Below are 19,324 nucleotides of genomic sequence, written 5' to 3' on the forward strand. Positions count from 1 at the left end.
TCTGGTTGGTGGAGATGTTGATTGGAGATTTGCAGTGAGAGAAATTGGTTTTACAAGAGAGAAATTAGGTTTTCCGTTTTTACACAGAGCAGCAATTTTTTAACGACAATTTCTCATTGTTTCACCGTTGGATCGACGTGAAATTTGGATTGCAGATTTTTTTTTATCTTATTCTTCATTGTGAACGGTGAAGATTTTAATTGGAGGTCTGTAGTGCGAGAAATTGCCTTCAAAAGCAACTATGTTTTTTTGGGTATATTTCATCTTCTTGCTTCTCATTTGTAAGCTTTAGTGATTTGATGTTTTGGCTGGTTATATGCACGTTTTTGTGCTTTGTTTGAGACTCTCTTGTACCTCATTTGATTATAGTGAAACTATTTCATTGGTCTGAATGACCAGTAGGTTTTACCTCTCACATTGAGAGGATTTTTCACGTTAAAATTTCAGTGTGTTCTTGTTAGTACTTTATTTGCTATATTTACTTGTTATAGTTACTCCCATATTGTGTTGTAAATACTTTCATATTATTCTTATGTTAGACATTTGTATTGTTTTCGCTATTAGACTCTTTCAAAAACCTTGTCTTCATATACATGATTTATGAATAACAGTGAAGGTCTATGGACAAATTCGATAGCCATGCAGTAGTAACTAGTAATGCTAGCTTCAGTAATTATATTTAAAAATAGACATTATTATTAATCTCACTACTTTATTTCGTATATTATGTGAGTTTGAGTGTTTCTTAAAATTTATCATAAGCTCATTTTATTATTTTACACATTTAAGGGTGTGAGAATTTTCAATTTTCTTTCAACTATAAACAAACTAAGCGTCAATTTATTGTAATTTTTTTATTATAATTATATATTGACTACTAAAAATAAAAAAATATTATTTATATACCAAACACTCTCGGCACTAGTACAAAAAATACAAAAGTACAGTTTTTACTCATTAATTATGTATTTATATTATTTTTTTTATTAAAAACTAAAAAACGTGTGATTAGTTGTTAAGATAATACTAATATTAAAATATTATTATTATAAAAAATGTAAACATAGCTAAATTGTTAAAAATATATATTTTTAAACACGATTTTTAACAATTATTGACCTAACTATTATTAACCGTTGTCAAGACAAGAATACCATTAACACTTTCTTTTTCTTTTCATAATTACTAACGCAATTTTTAAACGTTAAAAATATTAAACATACTTTTTAACATACAATTAATAATCATAAAAAATACTAATAAAATAATAATTTTAAATGATCGTCAAAATCTTCATTTTTTTTTTCTCAGTGCTTTACACTGTACATTAATCTTAGAGGTGGTTAAACAGAGTCACCGAACCTTGATATTGTAATAATTGTGTATATGATCGTAGTGATTACAAACACTTTTTAATTTTGATATTGGGATAAGATTTGTGTATAGTGTGTTTATTGGAGTGGAGGATGAATGATTGGGGTATGACAGTTGCATAGAACAAATTAAGATCGATTACATACACAAATCGGAGGTACACAAATTAAACCGTTTAATTTGTGTAGTATTACAGGTCACACATCATTCATGCATTCCTTTCACTCTCATTCTCACTCTGCGTCACTCAACATTCCACCCCCAACTTCACCTTCTTTTCTCTTCTCCCATTGTTGCTACAGAAATCCAGCATAGGAGGGAAAAATTGTCACCATAAAAAATCGTCCTTCAACAATGCTAATGAGACAAAAAATAAAAGTTGTTATTCTTCAAAGTTTTACATTGTTAATTATCTTGATAATCCTAATTATGTAAATTTTTATTATCAAATATTTTGATTTAATAAAAATAATAATGATAATGTTAGAGATTAGTAAAAATATTATAATAATAATAATTATATATTAAGATTATAAGTATAATAAAATAATTATTATTAATTGTTAGAAATAATAAGTAAAATAAAATAAATTTAAAAGATATTTAAAAAATTACTGAATTAATTATTATTATTATGAGTATATTATTTAGATATTTAATTAAGGATTAATAACTTGTTGTTATGTGTTGTTATTAGTTAAATAGTTACTTGATATGTTTGTTTATTATGTTGTACTGGAATTAAAAATTTTAAAATTGTTTAAATATAATAATTAATCATTCTTGATTCTTAGTTAGTGAATTAGTTAAGGTATATTATTATTATTGTTATAGTACTATAAAAAATGGAAATCAAATAAATTTAGTGTAGTTTAGGCAATGAATTATATTAGTAATACTAAATTCTAAATATGAATTTAATAAATTATTTATATTATTGATGAATTTGGTAATATAAAATATATATATGTATAATAATAATTTAGTCGAGGTGTTTAATACTTTTTAAAATTATTCTGGTTATATAATTAAATAGAAAATAAGGAATAGGAATTATTATTATAAAATAAATAGGTTTTAGACATTAGAAAATATAGTTTTAATATATCTAATAATAATTAGATTTATATTTTAGATTCATTTAAGGTTTATTGATTATTATTAGAAGAAGCTAATAAATATAAATGTTAATTTTTAGACTTGTTACATATATAAGTCTTTTTGGCATACAAGTTTATACAAGTTAATCCTAATTCAACAAAATCCACTTTCATAACGCGCGCGTGAAATCACGACGTTCCTCCTCCAACGTTTGTATTCCACGTTCCTCCTCCTCCTCCTCCTTCTTTGCGTTCTTCCTCCTTTTTCTTCGTGTTCAATTCCTTCTTCTTCTTCTTCGCGTGTTTCATCCCCTTCGTCGTTTTTTTTATTGTTGTTGTTCTTGATGTACTTTTTTTCTCTTCTTTCTATTGATTTTGCAATACTATGTATTTTTTTAGAAGGTAAACCAAGAAAGAAAAGTTGAATAAGAAGCAGTAGAAGATGAAGAGGAAAAAGAAGAAGAGTTTTGAATTATACAGAATTTATCAGTATAAATCCACCAAAAATTCTTAAACAATACACCTAAATGTCTTAGTTTTACCCCGAAATTTGTTATAATGACACAAAAATATTTTCTCTAATACTGCATTTTTTTCTTCTTCTTTTTTTTTTATTTCTTTCTTTCTTTTAGTTGAATGAATATAAGTTCATCCTCTTCTAAGTAATGTTGCAACATTATGTGTTTCTTCCTCTTCTTTATTTGATATTTTTGTTTTTATTCTCGTTGAGAAAGAGTAAAACAAGAAGAAACTTGAGAAGGTAAAACAAGAAAAGAAAGATGAATAAGAAAAAAAAAGAAGATGATGATGATGACAAAAAAAAGAAGAAGAAGCAGTAGTAGAAGATGAGGAGGAGGAAGAGGAATAATTTTGAATTATGCAGAATTTATCAGTACAAATTCACCAAAAATTCTTAAACAATACACCTAAATGTCTTAGTTTTACCCCGAAATTTGCTGCAACTACACAAACTGAGAAAATTCTATGGCAAAAATTTTGGATCAGGCAACGTCATAAATATGGAAAAATTTCTACAATTACGATAACAATAACGACAATAACGATAACGACGATACATATAAGAAGAAGACGACGATGTTATAACGATGATGATCATGATGATGAAGATAATGGAGGAGAATGAGGTAAAGGAAGAAGGAGAAAAAGGTCCAACGAGAAAAGGAGGAGGAGGAGGAGGAGGAGGTGGTGGTGGTGTTGGTGATGATAACGAAAGAGAAAATAACGAAAAAGAAGGACGTGCAGGGCGCATGAATATAAATGACTTATATGGACTTGTATGTGTAAATGACTTGTATGTAGAGAATAATTATTTTTTGTAAAATATATTATATTTCAAGTAGTTAATAATATAATTGTTAATATGATTATGTTTTATTGCTTATGTGATAATGAAAATTTGATTTTGTTAAATTTAATTTGTTAATTAAATATGGTTATCTTTTTTTAATGTGATATATGGCTACGTTTCATAGGGTTCACGGATGTTACAATATAACCACTTAATGTCGTTGGATCCGTACAATCAAATTGTGGAGGGGAATTTAGAGAGACTGGTTTTTATCACGTTTCCCAAATTGGAGTAATCCAATGTCAGTTGGCATTGGTTAATGCTCTAATTGAGAGATGGTGCCCTGAGACTCACACATTTCATTTTTTGGTTGGTGAGTATGCTGTGATGTTAGAGGATGTGGCAATAATTCTTGGTCTTCTGATGAATGGTCTGCTAGTTACAGGACCGACCCTTAGTAGTTATGAGGCCTTAGAGGTCGAATGCTTGCAACAGTTTGGTGTTGCACCTAGGAAGACAGACTATAAAGGAAGCTTTATAAAGTTGACATGGTTTCGAGGACTGAAAGATCATTTAGTGTTGGCGGATGACATTTACATTCAGAGGTACGTCAAAGTACCACATAATGTTATTATTTGGGACCATAATGTTTGGAGACAAGTCTGGGACAACGGTGTACTAGAAGTTTTTGTCGTTGCTCCGTAACTTCGCTAGGATCATACAATTTAGTTGGGAATCGACATGCCTGTCACACCTGTATAGAGCATTGTGTAGGACATCTTATGTCGACTGCAAGGAGATTAATGGTCCACTGACACTTTTGCTTACTTGGGCTTGGATCCGTCTACTATTTCTTGCGCTGATTCCTGGCAATCCTCGACTCTTTCCTATTGCAAACAGGTAAAATTAATTACTATCTGCTTTGAAAAAGTGTAGCACATTGTATTTTAAATTTGATCGATAAAGTTAATTAACGGATTGTTTGATGTTAGGTGGCGTAACTGGGAGCGTGCTGATCGGCCTTATAAATTTCATTTCGTTGAATGATCTGCAAGAAGGGCATGTATGTTGAAATAAATAAGTATATGTTTTTGTTTAGCCGTATTATTATTTGATGTGTAATCCTCTTTTACTTTCAATGTGTACAATTTGTTTGGGAGGCTTATGCAATTAGTCGTATTGAGCCAGACGTGATTCCTGTTGACATCTGTCAGCATTCAGTTATATGGAGTGCCACGGTGCCGTTGATATCTTTCGAATGCGTTGAGTGGCATGCATCTGATAAATTGAGGAGACAATTTGGTTTGACTCAGGGCATTTCTCATCAAGAGTGGGAGCTAGGTGAAGCACACAGCGAAGTACTGACAGGACCCAAGAATCAGTCTGGAACCCACTACTCTTTTTGGGTGATGCATTGGACGAATCGGTATAGTCATGTTCTTGCTGAGCTCCTGATGCCTTTACAGCATCCTTTAAAAATTTACATGCATTGGTATCGAGGTACATATGGTCCCCACTTGCATTTGTCAGACCTCGTATTTCAAGAGAATCAGAAGGACAATCCTGTGCATAATCAAGAGAATCAGCATACATAAATACTTAAAAAATAAACATTAAACAAGTAATTATATGTTATATTTTACCTATTTACATAACTATTAAATGTTTGTCTCAAACGTCAAAATCTATGTATAAATCATAAATTATAATTATTACATACCTGCATTTATATATTGAGGAAATTCCGGTGTATGCATGGCCTCCAAATCCAACGACCGCATGAAAGTCGGCTCCTCAAACGGATGTTGGTTTGCTAGTGTATTTGCCACATCCACCACATCTACCTTCATAGTGTCGTCAGCTTGATCTTCATCTACACCCAGATCATCGACCTTATAGTTACTTTCAAACTCTACATCGCTATCACTGTTATAATCTTCCAATTCAATATCTCGATCCGCTGCAGATTGTTCGAACTCAATATACAGCTCAATGAACGATATTCGGGACCGACTTTCAATATATATTGAAAATATTTCTTGCATGCTTGCTTCATCGGTCACATATTTTGTTTAAAATTGAAAGGACCTACGAAACACAGATATAAAATATCTGTACAAAATACACAACAATCTCTAGATATTTGAGATTCCATCTTCTCACAAATCACACATTTTAGTTCTTTGAATAACAGTGTGAATGGAATAATAATATCTAATGGAATTTCACATACAAATTTCACTACTTCAGATGTTTGTAATAAAATCTGTCCATGATAATATACTTTTAACATAACTCTATCATCTATACTCACATTGAACACTTTCAACTTTGGCATTAATTTTTTTTGAAACACCGGAGAGGAAGAAGAAGAGGAAGAGAGGAGAGGAGTTTCAGAAGATCTGAAGATTGTGAGAAGAAGATGAAGTGGAGAGCTCGGTTAGCGGGTCGGGTATATATAAACATTGAAATCGGACCGTCCGACCGCCTTGTTTACCATTTCAAATTTTTAGAGAACGTAAATCTGACAGTCCAATTAGAGTTACGTCGAAGTAAAAAAATTTACATGGATGAAATCGATGGGTCTAATTTCCTTAGCCAAAATATTTTTTGTTTTACATGTATGAAATCGGTGGGTCCGATTTCTTTAGCCAAAATATTTTTATTCAACACAAATCGGACAATTCGATTTATCTTCCTCTCTCTCCACAAAGAAATTGGACTGTCTGATTTTTTTTTCCGTCAGTTCACCGCCGTCACAATAGTGCATAATTCCTCTAATGTCCATAACGCAGCGTTACACGCACCTAAGTTTCATATAAAAAAAAAATTAGCCCAATATTTTATATTCATTTAATAGACAATTTTACAGTCGTTTAAAACCGTCACAAAAGATACATTTTTTTCAAAATTGTCTTCGGTGGTGGTTTAAAACCAATGCTGCTACTTACCATGTGCATTTTGCAATGGTTATTATTCCAGCGATTGCTCAAAATCGCAACTGGCGGTTGAACTGGCCAAGCTTCGTGAACCGTTGCGACCCGACCGGAGAACACTATCTGCATTTGTTGTGGTGGCCTATATATTCCAAACACAATTTATTCTTAAATTTTCTTTTTTCTTTTTTCTTTTTTTTTAACCAAGCAGTCCTAGCGAGTTGACCAATGATAATCCTACTATAAGAAAGGAGAAGAAGATAATGCTTGACTTAAGTGAGCTAATAATGAGATAAACCCGCTTTAATTTAATTAAAATTAAATATGAGAGTGCTTAATGACCTTTATTCTCCACCGATGTCCTTTCATTGTTAAATGGTGCGTTTATCCTTGTCGTTATGGATAATTGGAAGCACTTGCAATTAACAAATACTATTTTTATGCCAACCTAATGTCACTTTGTATGCACAACCTTTTAATTTAATTTACTCCCTAGCTAGCTAGCCATGCTTTCTAACTTTCCATTCAAGCGTCTATTGATTTGATCTTATAAAGCTTAACCTACTTGGAGTCATGGAGATGAGATCAAATTTCATCATCATAATGCCATAAAACATTATGATAAAGATTATATGATCAATGTCGTCTCCATCATAAGCCAATTGGGTAACAATAATTATTCTTGTTGATTCATACTAAGAAAGTTGGATTTCAAGTAGCCTTTTTGCTCCTCAATAATAGTACCCAAAAGTATATTGTCACATACAATTAAAGGTTTCATAAGCTTGAAATATTGATTTGTTGTAAAGATTAGGGGCATCCTAATAATTTCCCACTATGGTCAGATTTCAACTATTATCCTAATTAATTATTATTTATATCATTCCACTAACATCTTAGACTTAGTGCTCCAACAAAAGCTTTAAAGAAAATAAAATTCAATATTTTAAGATAAGGGTTTGTTTGTTTTTTTTTTTTTTTAGACTTTGCTAGGGAGATAATGACTTTTGTGAACAATGTAAATAATTAGCTCTAAAATTGACCTAATAAAGTAAAAATACACTACACCCTCAAATTACCCACCTAAATCTTAATATTAGGATAACCATCCGCACACCTAGTGAATTAAACATCTGATATATCCATTATTCACATTGTTTAGTATTTTCATTATCTACCTATATTTTTTCGTTTTTTAATACCAGGATAACATTAAGTAACTTTTCCAAATAACACCTTAATTTAATTGTAATAACCGAATAAAATTTATTCACGAGAATTTTTTCTAATCAATAAATTTTAAGCTTTATTAAAATTTATTTATTATTTTTCTTATATAATTTTTTGTTGTAATCAATTATTTTGAAATAAATGAAGTATTATTTATTATTATTAGTCACTTTATTAATTTTCACACTAGTTAAATTAAGAAACCCAAAATCAAGATTGATTATAGAGTTATTTCTCAAAATAATACCATTTAATAACTAAATTATAATAGAAATATTATTCTATTAAACAATAAAGTTATCTACACATTAAAAGATTCAATATAGATTTAGAAATAAACTATTATCAAATTAAATTACAAACTCTATCAAGTTAATTTTCATGTACACGCTTTTTCTACCTTTAAAACCTATTTAAGTAAAATTCCAAAGCTATTATTAGAGTATATAATAATAGTAAAATAAAAAAAATACTAGAGAATTAGTAAAATTTATTATCTTTTAACTAGTAATTAGTCAATAATATTTAAAAATATGAGTTAAAAATATGTTGTTGAATTATTAGACTAATAATTAAAAGTGATGAACAAAAACAATGCTGGCTTTTGAATTTTTCTAATAAAAAAATAAAACATTTTTATAACCTAACTCAAAAACATTTATGGTTAAATATCACAAAACATGTTTTGTTTAGAAAAAAAAAACGGTCAACTTCAGTTTATTATTGTTCCCTCTAATATATTGATATATAGGAATTAAGAAACATGAGTTTTTCTCTCAACTCTCTCACAACTCATCATTATCATGGGTCTCATGAAGAAGTTCAGCATCCTCTTCTGCCTCTTCCTTCTCATTTCTGTATCACTTTTTTCAACTTCTTTTGCAGGTTAGTTTCTCTTTTTAATTTTATGTATGTATCTTCTCTCTTCTATCACAACTCATTGTCATATAATTGCTGTTTCAAAAAATTTAAGTTGATAAAAAAATTATATAAATAATTATATCTCTTACTCTCGTAATCGTACTTTGTCATAGAGAAGCTACCTAGCGTGGCTAAATAATCTAAAGGAACGAACCTAAGTGCAAATTAATGCAGATTTATGTGTTTAATTAAAATTTAAGATTAAATAAATATTTCTTATTACTGTACTTCATATTATATTACATTTTTAAGTTTCACAATATCGATAACAAACTACTACCTAGTGGCCAAGTGGCCAATGAGTAATAGCTCAAATAGCATAGTCTTTCCATTTTCAATTAAGAGATTGCGAATTCGAATTTCCTATCTTTAATTAAAAAAAAATGAGTGGAAAGCATGTGATAACTAGCACGAAAGGTTGTACTTACCTTTGTTTTATATATGGTGAAAATTCAGGTGCAGTGGACTTTACGTGAAGTTGATAGTTGAGAGTCGTTAGATGAAAATTTAGTCAAATTAAATCATCTAACAGCTCTCCGTTATTAATTTCACGTGAAGTTGACTGCATATGAGTTTCACTTTTATATATATAACCAAGTAATTTACCTTGTCTTTTTGCTTAACGCATTTACAGGAAGAAGATCAGAGTTCATGAATAAAGTGGCTGCAGATGTTAGTGCAATTCAAGAGGTACACATACATACATGCATGATATTAATTAGTTAAGATCAACAAGGTATTAATATTTTAGTATTTCATTATGAAAAAAATGCTAAGGTTACATGTTACAACTTCTTTCTTATTAGTTACCTGCTTTGAAAAGCATATATATTTACAAAAATGTTAGGCGCGCGTATTATATACAAAAAATTAGTTATAATATTAGTTACTATATATATTTGTGTATAACTACATATATTATTTAGTTTATTTTTAATATATATTTTATATTTTAACATATATTTTATATAAATAGATAATTTAATAACTGATATTTTGTATATATATATAACATAGTTGATTTATTTATAATGATACATATGCATGCACTAGAGTACTCATCAGAAACGTTTCTTGTGTTACTAATTATTATGCAATAGAGTAATGTTAGGTAGCTAAAATATTATAGACAATATATAAAAATACATTATTATTAATATTTACATTAATAAGAGAGTGTAAATTATTTTCTTAATTTAATTGACATAATTAATTTCTTTCTATAATTATCTTCTCTTATTTAATTACACCAAAAATCAATTTCGAATTTAATGTAAATCAAATCTCAAAAAAATTTCTTTCTTTATTAGATTCATAATTCTATAATTTTTTCTTAAATAAAAATTTTAAATTCTGATATTTTTAATCCAAAAAAAAAATTCAAATCACCTCAATACATTTTATAAAAAATAAAAATATCTTAAATTTAATTAGTCTCTATTTATTGAACATAAATTTTTTTTAAATTTATTAGTTTTTGACCTACAAAATAAAATAATAAATAATAAATTAATACTAATTCATTGATTATAGATATTATCTGTTTAAAATTATAAACGTTATACATATAAAATTATGGATGTTAAATTAAAAAATTTTAACAATTTCTACTATACAACTCATATTTTATATATGGACTATTAGAAAATAAAAATAAAAATTAAAAATTAAAAATTAAAAATTAAAAAAATTAAAAAATAAATTTTTAAAAATAATTATTAACTCATCATATTAAAATTAATAAATAAGTATACATATAATATTAAATAAAAAATATTAAAATAATTAAAATATGATCTATTATTAGTACACATATGAGATAATTTGAAGAATACAATAAGATATATAGTTTAAAATTTGGTAATATTAATTATAAAAATTTATTAATTATTGACATCACATGTATGAAATTATGAATGTTATGAATACAAAATTATAGATGTTATTAATATGAAATTATAGATGTTATGTGTATGAACTTATGGATGTTATGAGTAAATTTATCAATTGAATAAATTAATTTAAGTATTTAGCATTTTTTAAATCCAATTATGATAAAATTTAAAAACATCTGTGTTAATTTGGTAGTTACTTATATAATAACTAAAAAATGATATATGTATGGATATCATAACTAATAAACATTAATTTAATTGTTGGATGTTATTTACATGTAATTATAGATGTTATATGTATGAATTTATAGATGACATAATCACGAACCTACAAATGATATCTTATACCTCATCGGAATTAGTATAATTTGTTATACTATAAAAAATTACTTGACTATGAACAATCTCATCAAATGAGTATATTTGTTATTTCATTTTTTCAACTTCTTTTAATATAGACACTGTATTAAGATCGAATTCAAATGTTATACTACTGAAAAAAAATTACAATTATTTGTGAATTATTTGGCCTAATTCACCCGAAATAAGACTCAAAAAGTTTCAAGAGTATAGTATGCACATATTGATTCAATTTATAAAATACCTTCAATTACAAATTCTATTTCCCTGCCTCTCCAGCTAATTGATGCATCAAGCTTCTATTTACTTCATTTGTGTCTTGTTATGTCAGTAATAAAAATTTAAAGTTAAATTTTTTTTCTTTTGAACAAGGCGGAATAAGCTGAATCAATGAAAGGGTGAGTGGTTACAAAATAAAATAAATTAAAATTAATGCCAATCAAAGAGAATTATTATGATTAGTCTCTATTGTAATAATATATACAAAAATTAAATTATATTAGATATTATTAATACATGATACGTTATATCCTAATAATTAAAGATATACTATGATTAAGATGTGGAAAGAATAAAATCTGTGATAAGTTATGTGATAATTTATGTAATAAGAGAGTATGATAAAAATTCAATATGTATAATGATAATATAAATAAATTCAATTTTAAAAAATTATGACTGATTATAACTGAAAAATTTTAATTCTCAAATATTTTTTATATTTCAAATATTTTAGTATTTCATTATGAAAAAGCTAAGGTTACATGTTACAACTTATTATTAGTTACCTGCTTTGAAAAGCATATATATTTACAAAAATATTAGGCAGATGTCCATTAAAAAATTAATTATTAAATTAGTCATTATATATTTGTGTATAAATAATAAGTATATTATTTAATTTATTTTTAATATATATTTTATATTTTAACATATATTCTATATAAATAATTAATTTTATAACTAATTTTTTTATATACATGCACTAGAGTACTCATCATCAGGAATATTTCTTGTGTTACTAATTATTATGCAGTAAGCTCTCGTCGATTTTGATTAATCTCTCTCTCTCTCTCTCTCTCTCTCTCTCTCTCTCTCTCTCTTGCTTCTGAAGCTTTGTACCTAACAATAATGGTGCAGAAATCATGAACTACCTCAACATCTCTTCTGTTTTGTACTGTCCAGTTTAAAATACAAAGTCCTTTCCCTTGATTTATATATTTTCCTTTTTTTTTTCTATCTTCTTGTTTAGGATCCTTCACTTTCTGCTTTGGATAGAAAACCCAATTTTCTATTTCTTTTGTTGTAAAACACTTGAATAATAATGGATTTAAGGGCGCCATTAAGTTTACTAATACTAAAAGAATAAAAAGCCTTGTTAAATAATTAAAATTTTGAGTTAATTTAAATTTTCAATGGACTTATTACCTTAAAAGCTTTAAATATTTTTTATCCTTAACAAATTTGTAGAGTTTGATCATTTTATTTTTTTGTGCTAAATATAGTATATAGTATTAACTACTATATCAATGTAACATTATTTTTTATGTTTATGATGTTTGTTTTGTATTTCTTTATGCTTTTAGTTTTGATAGGGTCGTGTTGTATTTTCTGTGACTTTTGTGGTTTTGTATTTGAGCCTTCATTCTAATTTAATTTTTTTTTTCTTTTTTTTTTTTTTTTTTTTTGAATCTTAGCTTTATGAAGATTTGAACTGTCGATTTTTTTTTTTTTAGATTACATCCCTTAGTAAATAAATGAGAGAGATAAATGGATCAAGTAGTTAAAAGGGAGTAATAATCGATAAAAAAAAAATGAAATTTGTAAATCACATAATTCCAATACATTTCGCTAATTATTTTTTTAATCCAAGTAAACATTTTCTTAAATTATTCTATTCCCTCATCATTAGAGAACTCATTATTAAGAATAGGGAAAATATTTATTGAAAAATAAAAACTAATGGGCAATTATTGCTTTGGTAGCATTTTGAAATTAGAGAATAAATTATCCGATCCTCTCTTGTACGTTATTTGCTTATAGGTATGGTTTGTATACTTTTAACATATAAAATAATCATATATTTAATCAGTTCAACACATAGTTAAAATTTGAATAAAACAAATTTTAAATAATGCATTAAATATAATATAAGATTATGAAAGTAAATAAAAATAATACAATAATTTAATTAATAATCTAAAATTTAATAATTTAAATATATATTATATTCTATATTCAAATAAAATATATAAAGCTATTTATTTCATGTATTAAATATGTATACAATTAAGATTATTATGCGACAATATATAAGAAGTGATAATTTACAATCAAATTTGCCAAATTAATGCGTACGTACACTTATTGTCATTAAAAACTTAAAATATATTTTTTTCATAAAAAGTTTCCCTATTTGTATCCTAAAGAGGTTATTCGGACTAACTTTATATCTTAGTCTTACATTAATTTTCAGGACTAAATTAATGTAAACTTCAAATAAGTTTTAAGGAGTTTGATACTAATCAATTAATTAATAATTATAAAAGAAAAGGGAAGAAGAAAAGTTCAAGACTAAACTTATTATGGCAACTTTCAAAAGTAATTTAATTTTCTCAATTTTTGAAGCATCTCATTATTATTATTATTTATAGTTTTGGAGTAGTTTATTTTCACTGAGTTGCAAATGTTTACTTAAATTGGCAGGGAACATCCGTGAATGAAGAAGAAGAAGTAAGCATCATCCACGAGAGGCTTCTTAGGGCTAACACAAGAGATTATGGAAGATATGATCCCTCACCAACATTTTCTAAGCCCCCTTTTAAGCTCATACCCAATTAATTAATTAAGTTAAATTAATATTTGAAGCCATATCATATATAGTGAGTTGTGTATCATAAAATAAGCCACCACTGTTTGTCTTCTTGTAATATATATATTACATGATATATATTGTATAATATTAATATAATATAGATACACAGTTAATATATAACTATATCAAAGACTTAGCTTGATGAAACATAATAATTTTGTAACATATAAGAGATATATATAGACATTACTACATGATGATGAAGATTGCTGTAAGAATATCACTAATTCTAGATCTAGTGACTGTTGTATGTGAGCTTAATTTTAAAAATCGTTATGACATTGTTGGTTATTTAAAATTTGATGTTAGGGATTTGTTATGTATATAATTTTTTTTAATTTATAAAATTATAAATTCAATCTAATCCAAATCACACTGTAACAGTATAATTAGTATTCGTATTGAATGAAATTTTGACTTAAAATTTCTCCAAACTACACTGCAAATAACGCTAACTGTATGTTTTTTTTTTTTTTTTTGGTTTTAGGGTTTGAATTAAATACTTAGTATATACTACCTAAATCTCATTTTTTACTCCCCTAGTAAAAGTTATTCATCATTCTCTCTATGATTGCATAAGCTCATTCTAAAGCAGCCCATTATGTAAGTTAGTATGGATTGAGCAACAAATTTGATTAGTACTTCATTTCTTGCTTTGGATAAAGAATTAGGATCCCCAAGCTTTTTGAATGATTTTTCAGTGCCTTTATTTAACTAATTTTTTTAGTAATTTTCAGTTATTATGAACGATTTATGGCGTCAGCTGGCGTGGAGTCCTCAAGATTTTTCTGTAATTGTTAATATAAATAACAAAATGGAAAATTATCATCATATGATGGTGATAGAATGTAATATACTATTTTGACAACACACAAAACATTAACGTTATACGTTGAATTGTGTCATTTGTTTGTTAGAGGACAAATAGGCAAAGAGAAACAATTCCGTAATGTCACCAACCAACAGTATGTCTGTCAATTTCTATCAACTCTTATTTATGATTGTATTTAATAGAAGTGTTTTTGTGAATGTGTCTAATAAAAATGTCTTTTTTATAGCTGTGTCTAGGGGTAGAAACAGGCCAGGCTTTGCTCTTAACAAGCCTGATCTATCATGTAGTTGATTGGCATGAGCCTGGCCTGCAGCCTGTTATAAGCTTTTTTCAAAGTACTAAGCCTGACCTGTTATTCAGCCTGGCCTGGCCTGAAACCTGTTAAAAAGTCTGCTAATTTTTTTTTTACAAAAATAAAAATATTATTTAAAAAAATATTTTTTAATAAACATATTTATATATAAAATGTCATATTTAATATTTATAAGAATTTTTAAATTTTAAAGTATTTAAAATATACAAAATTATTTATAATTAAATATAGTAAATTTAAAATATCTCATTATTTTGTTAATAATAAAAAAATTATTTATATATATAATTATGTATTAAAAGGTCCAGACAGGCCAGGCCAGGCTAATTAATGAGCCTGGGCCTGGCCTATTAACATAATAAGGCCTTTATAACAGCCTGAGCCTGTGCCTATTTTATAACAGGTCAGGCCAGGCCAGGCCAAATACAGGCCAGACTGCAGGTCCCTGGCAGGCCGCTTGACCTTTTTCCATCCCTAGCTGTGTTTAACAGAAGTGTCTTTATAAATGTGTATTTTTTAGATGTGTCTCTTTATACATATATTTAAAATATGATAATTACTTATTATTGACAATAAATTGGCAGATAATATATTGGTACCCTATACTTTTCCAAAGAGAAATAGTTAGAAACCCAAGTATAATTCTACTCAAAAGTAAATGTATACGAGCACCATAAATATATACAAGTAAATGTTTTGAAGAGAGAATAAAAAATCAGTTTAAAATTGATGTATTTAGTCTTTATTATTAACTATTGTAGAATGATAATTATGCTATATATACAAATTTTTTTGGTATTTAAGTTCAACTAAATTGGCTTAAATTCAATAAAAACCAACTTCATAATACAGAGTGTGTAAAACACACACTTGTGCAACTGTTCACTATCGTGAACATTAATATAAAAAACGCTTCGTCTTTCTTGATCAAAACTAAAATGAACGAATTTCAAATAATGCTAAAAATCTCTCAAAATCTTTTCAAAATCTTTGTGAAATCTCAAGAAAATCTCGAAACTATGTTCGAAATCTTCACCAAGAAATCCAAAAAGAGAAGACGAAACATTATTCAAGGTACTTAGATTAAACCAAATTATCTTTCTAAATGCACCAAAACTAGAAATAAAATAGATTCATCGAAATAATAATCTAGAGCTCCTACATTACATTTAAATTCAAACCTTCAACCATGAACAGCAATTTTTACAAACAAAAATAAAATTATTCAACTACAAAAATATCAACTACTAACGAACTACATTAACTAGGTTCGAACCGAACCTCATCCTCTTGATTCGATTTAAAATAATAATTCAATTTGCCTGGCTTAACTAGCAGCCTGAACTTGCATCATTCGTTGTCTTGAAAAAGGAAATACCTGTTAAAATTTGATTTCACTACTTGATTTCAACAAAATTTAATCCAAATCTTCAAATCAGATCAAAGAGTATTGATTGTGATTGAACAGTATGTAGAGAACGAACATAATGCAAAGAACGAAGATAACGAATAGAGCGTAGAGAACAAAGTGAACATATAGAACGAAGTGAACAAAATCCACAGAGAAAATTTGAAAAAAAAAAGAAGAAATCCGCAGAGAAAAGACAGTTATATATAATCGCGAGTTTAGTCAAAAGTTAGTTAGAGAAAGTAGCACGTAGAGGTGAATTAGGTTATACCAACTTGATTGGACTTGATTGGATAATCAACTTGGTTGTAAGTGAAGGTTTTTGATGGCCTAGAGAAGGGGGGTTGAATCTATGACCTTCTTTAAAAAATTAATTAATAAAGCCTCAAACCAAAACTTTTAACTTAGCTTCTATTTGGTCTGCGTATTTGGTTATGCAAGAGACAATTTTATTTTGTTTCATAAATCGTGGAAAACTGAATCAAAGCAGAGAAGAAGAAGATGACACAGTCATGTATCTTGGTTCAGTTGCCTAGTGCAATGCAACCTACATCCACTCTCCACCACAATGTTGGTAGAATTTTCATTATCTTTCCAAGTATTACATACAGGACTCAATATAATCCTATCTAGGACACACAAGTTTCAACATAAACTTGACTTGGCTATGTAACTACCTAGACTCAACACACTAAGTGCTTACCCAACTTAGCAAGGGATACCTCTCAGGTACATGACACAAAATAGAAATACAATTAAAAAAAATCTGAAATTACTCTTGACTTTTCTCTCTAAGTATTCTCCTCAGTCTTTTCTCTCAATGGCTTTCTCTCAATGCCTATCTTTCTTACTTTTACCTCTGAATGAATACAAAGAAAGATATAACATTAAAATAGAAATACAAACAGTAAACCATGAAGGAGATGATGATTCATAGCCTTGACTCTATGTGCTGAACCCAACTTCTGAACTCAAAATATTGTCCTTCATCTTGGTAGAGTGCTCCCTTTAGTGTAGATGCAATAATTCTAAGACTTCAAACTCTGTTTGTGAGGTTTCTCTCTTCTCTCATTCGGGTTCTCTCTCCTTAGTTCAAAATGAAAACCAATTTCCTTTTTATACCTTGCTTGAGCCATGGCTAGGGTATCCTTCAGAAAGTCAACTTTTTGATTCTTAGGCTAGCTGAAATCTTTCCTTCTCTTTTTTCAATCAACTCCAAAAATTAGGGATTTGTAATTAGGGCAAAGTCCCAAAGCAGACACAGCAGCAACATGATTTATCTTTTTCAAAGATCTAAGCAAAATTTAAATCCTTAGATTTGTGCTTTGCCTCCAAGAAACACTTTTAACCATTGATTCACAGTAGAGAAACTTTGCCACCACTTTTTTCATTTTTCCCGAAATGGTGGTGCAGAGAGTAGGGTAAAATGTGAAGCAATTGACTTGCATGGTAAAGGAAATAAATTACCTTTAACTTCTCTAAACCCTGCTTAGCTTGCTTTTGCTTAGCTTGATTTGACATTAGCTGCCTTAATTACATTTCTCTTTCTTCTACTTTAGTGTTTGAACAGAAAAGTGAAGCTCTCTTTCTCTTCTGATCTTTACTCGAAGTGAACTTGATGAAGCTTAGGGTTGTTTTCCTTTTGCTTGAAAGATAATGGACTGGCTTAGTGATTCAATTTCCATTCAACTGCTTCGGATAATTGGGTTTCATAGGTTTGGGCTACAACAAAAACAATTTTGGGCCTGCACACTTAAACAACATCATCAAACCCACTTAGGTTATCAACCCAAATTTAATATTTTTGTCATCATCAATTTGTTATATATTTTCTGAATTCAACAATCTTCCCCCTTGATGACAAACATAATATTTGAGATGATCAAAGAAATTAACATAGACAAGTTTCAGAAACTTTCCTTTGATGATACCATGTAGTTTTGATGTGTTCCCCCTTTTTTTCATAAGGGTTGCTCCCCTTTAATGTGTACTCATATACCATTTTCTGTTTATATACACACAGAGAACACAACTATATATGACAAGCAAATGTTGAATAGAATTATCGTGTATGGCAACATTGTCAACATCTCAAGTAATAAATCAGCAGCACAACCAAAATGATTCATCATATCATGCATTTTCTTATCACAAACTCAATTAGACAACACATAAAATGTTAAAATCAACCACCAAATCATTAACACCAACTAAAATAACACAAGTGTATAACAAGCATAAGTTCAGAATTAAAGTAACACAAATTCAGACCACACATCATCTATCCTATGTCATGTACTACTCCCCTTTTGTTATCAAGGGAGGAAACAGTTTCAAGTTTAGGCCTACATAAAAGGTGTTAGTCCTTAAAATCTACTTAAACTGAACTAAAATAAGTGCACATAAAACAGTCTTTAAGTTATATAGTCATAAAAAAAACAGTGTCTGAACCTAAATAGTTTCATGAAACAAAGAGCAATAAAACAGAAATCTTCATCAAGAGACTTTCCTAGGCATCTGAGCCATCCTCTTCAAAGTCTAGTGATTCTTCTTGATCCATGGCCATGGTGTCATTATCATATATATTGTCCATATATTTTAGGAGAACAGCCACTCTATCTCTTGATTTTCTCAAGGCATTTTCATTCCTGACTGCAAGCTTCATTTCTTGTTGACTTGTGGAAATAAAATGATTGGACAAATTTACAAACTCTTTCAAGACATCTTTAACAACTCCATAAAGGAATGATTTGTGACCAGTGGAGTTAGAA

The 19,324-nt window shown here is 28.1% G+C and overlaps 1 protein-coding gene across 1 annotated transcript; it reads left to right on the forward strand.

Moving 5' to 3' along the window:
- The first annotated feature begins 8,656 nt into the window (after nt 1–8,656).
- Nucleotides 8,657–14,096, forward strand: LOC107612155 (aspartate carbamoyltransferase). The gene is made up of 3 exons (XM_016313975.3): nt 8,657–8,834; nt 9,505–9,560; nt 13,832–14,096. Exons 1-3 carry the CDS (start codon nt 8,753–8,755, stop codon nt 13,964–13,966), a joined length of 273 nt encoding a protein of 90 aa, XP_016169461.1. The 5' UTR covers nt 8,657–8,752; the 3' UTR covers nt 13,967–14,096.
- The last annotated feature ends 5,228 nt before the right edge of the window (nt 14,097–19,324 follow it).

Source organism: Arachis ipaensis, chromosome B8 (genome assembly GCF_059453495.1).
Source record: "Arachis ipaensis isolate K30076 ecotype BB chromosome B8, ASM5945349v1, whole genome shotgun sequence".
In the NCBI taxonomy this organism is placed as follows: Eukaryota; Viridiplantae; Streptophyta; class Magnoliopsida; order Fabales; family Fabaceae; genus Arachis; species Arachis ipaensis.

Excerpts from the sequence above, each read along its gene's own strand:
- LOC107612155 (XM_016313975.3), top strand. The coding sequence starts at position 8,753 with ATGGGTCTCATGAAGAAGTTCAGCATCCTCTTCTGCCTCTTCCTTCTC. Across the intron at positions 8,835-9,504 it reads TTTTTCAACTTCTTTTGCAG|GAAGAAGATCAGAGTTCATG; the intron begins GTTAGTTTCTCT and ends ACGCATTTACAG. Across the intron at positions 9,561-13,831 it reads ATGTTAGTGCAATTCAAGAG|GGAACATCCGTGAATGAAGA; the intron begins GTACACATACAT and ends TTAAATTGGCAG.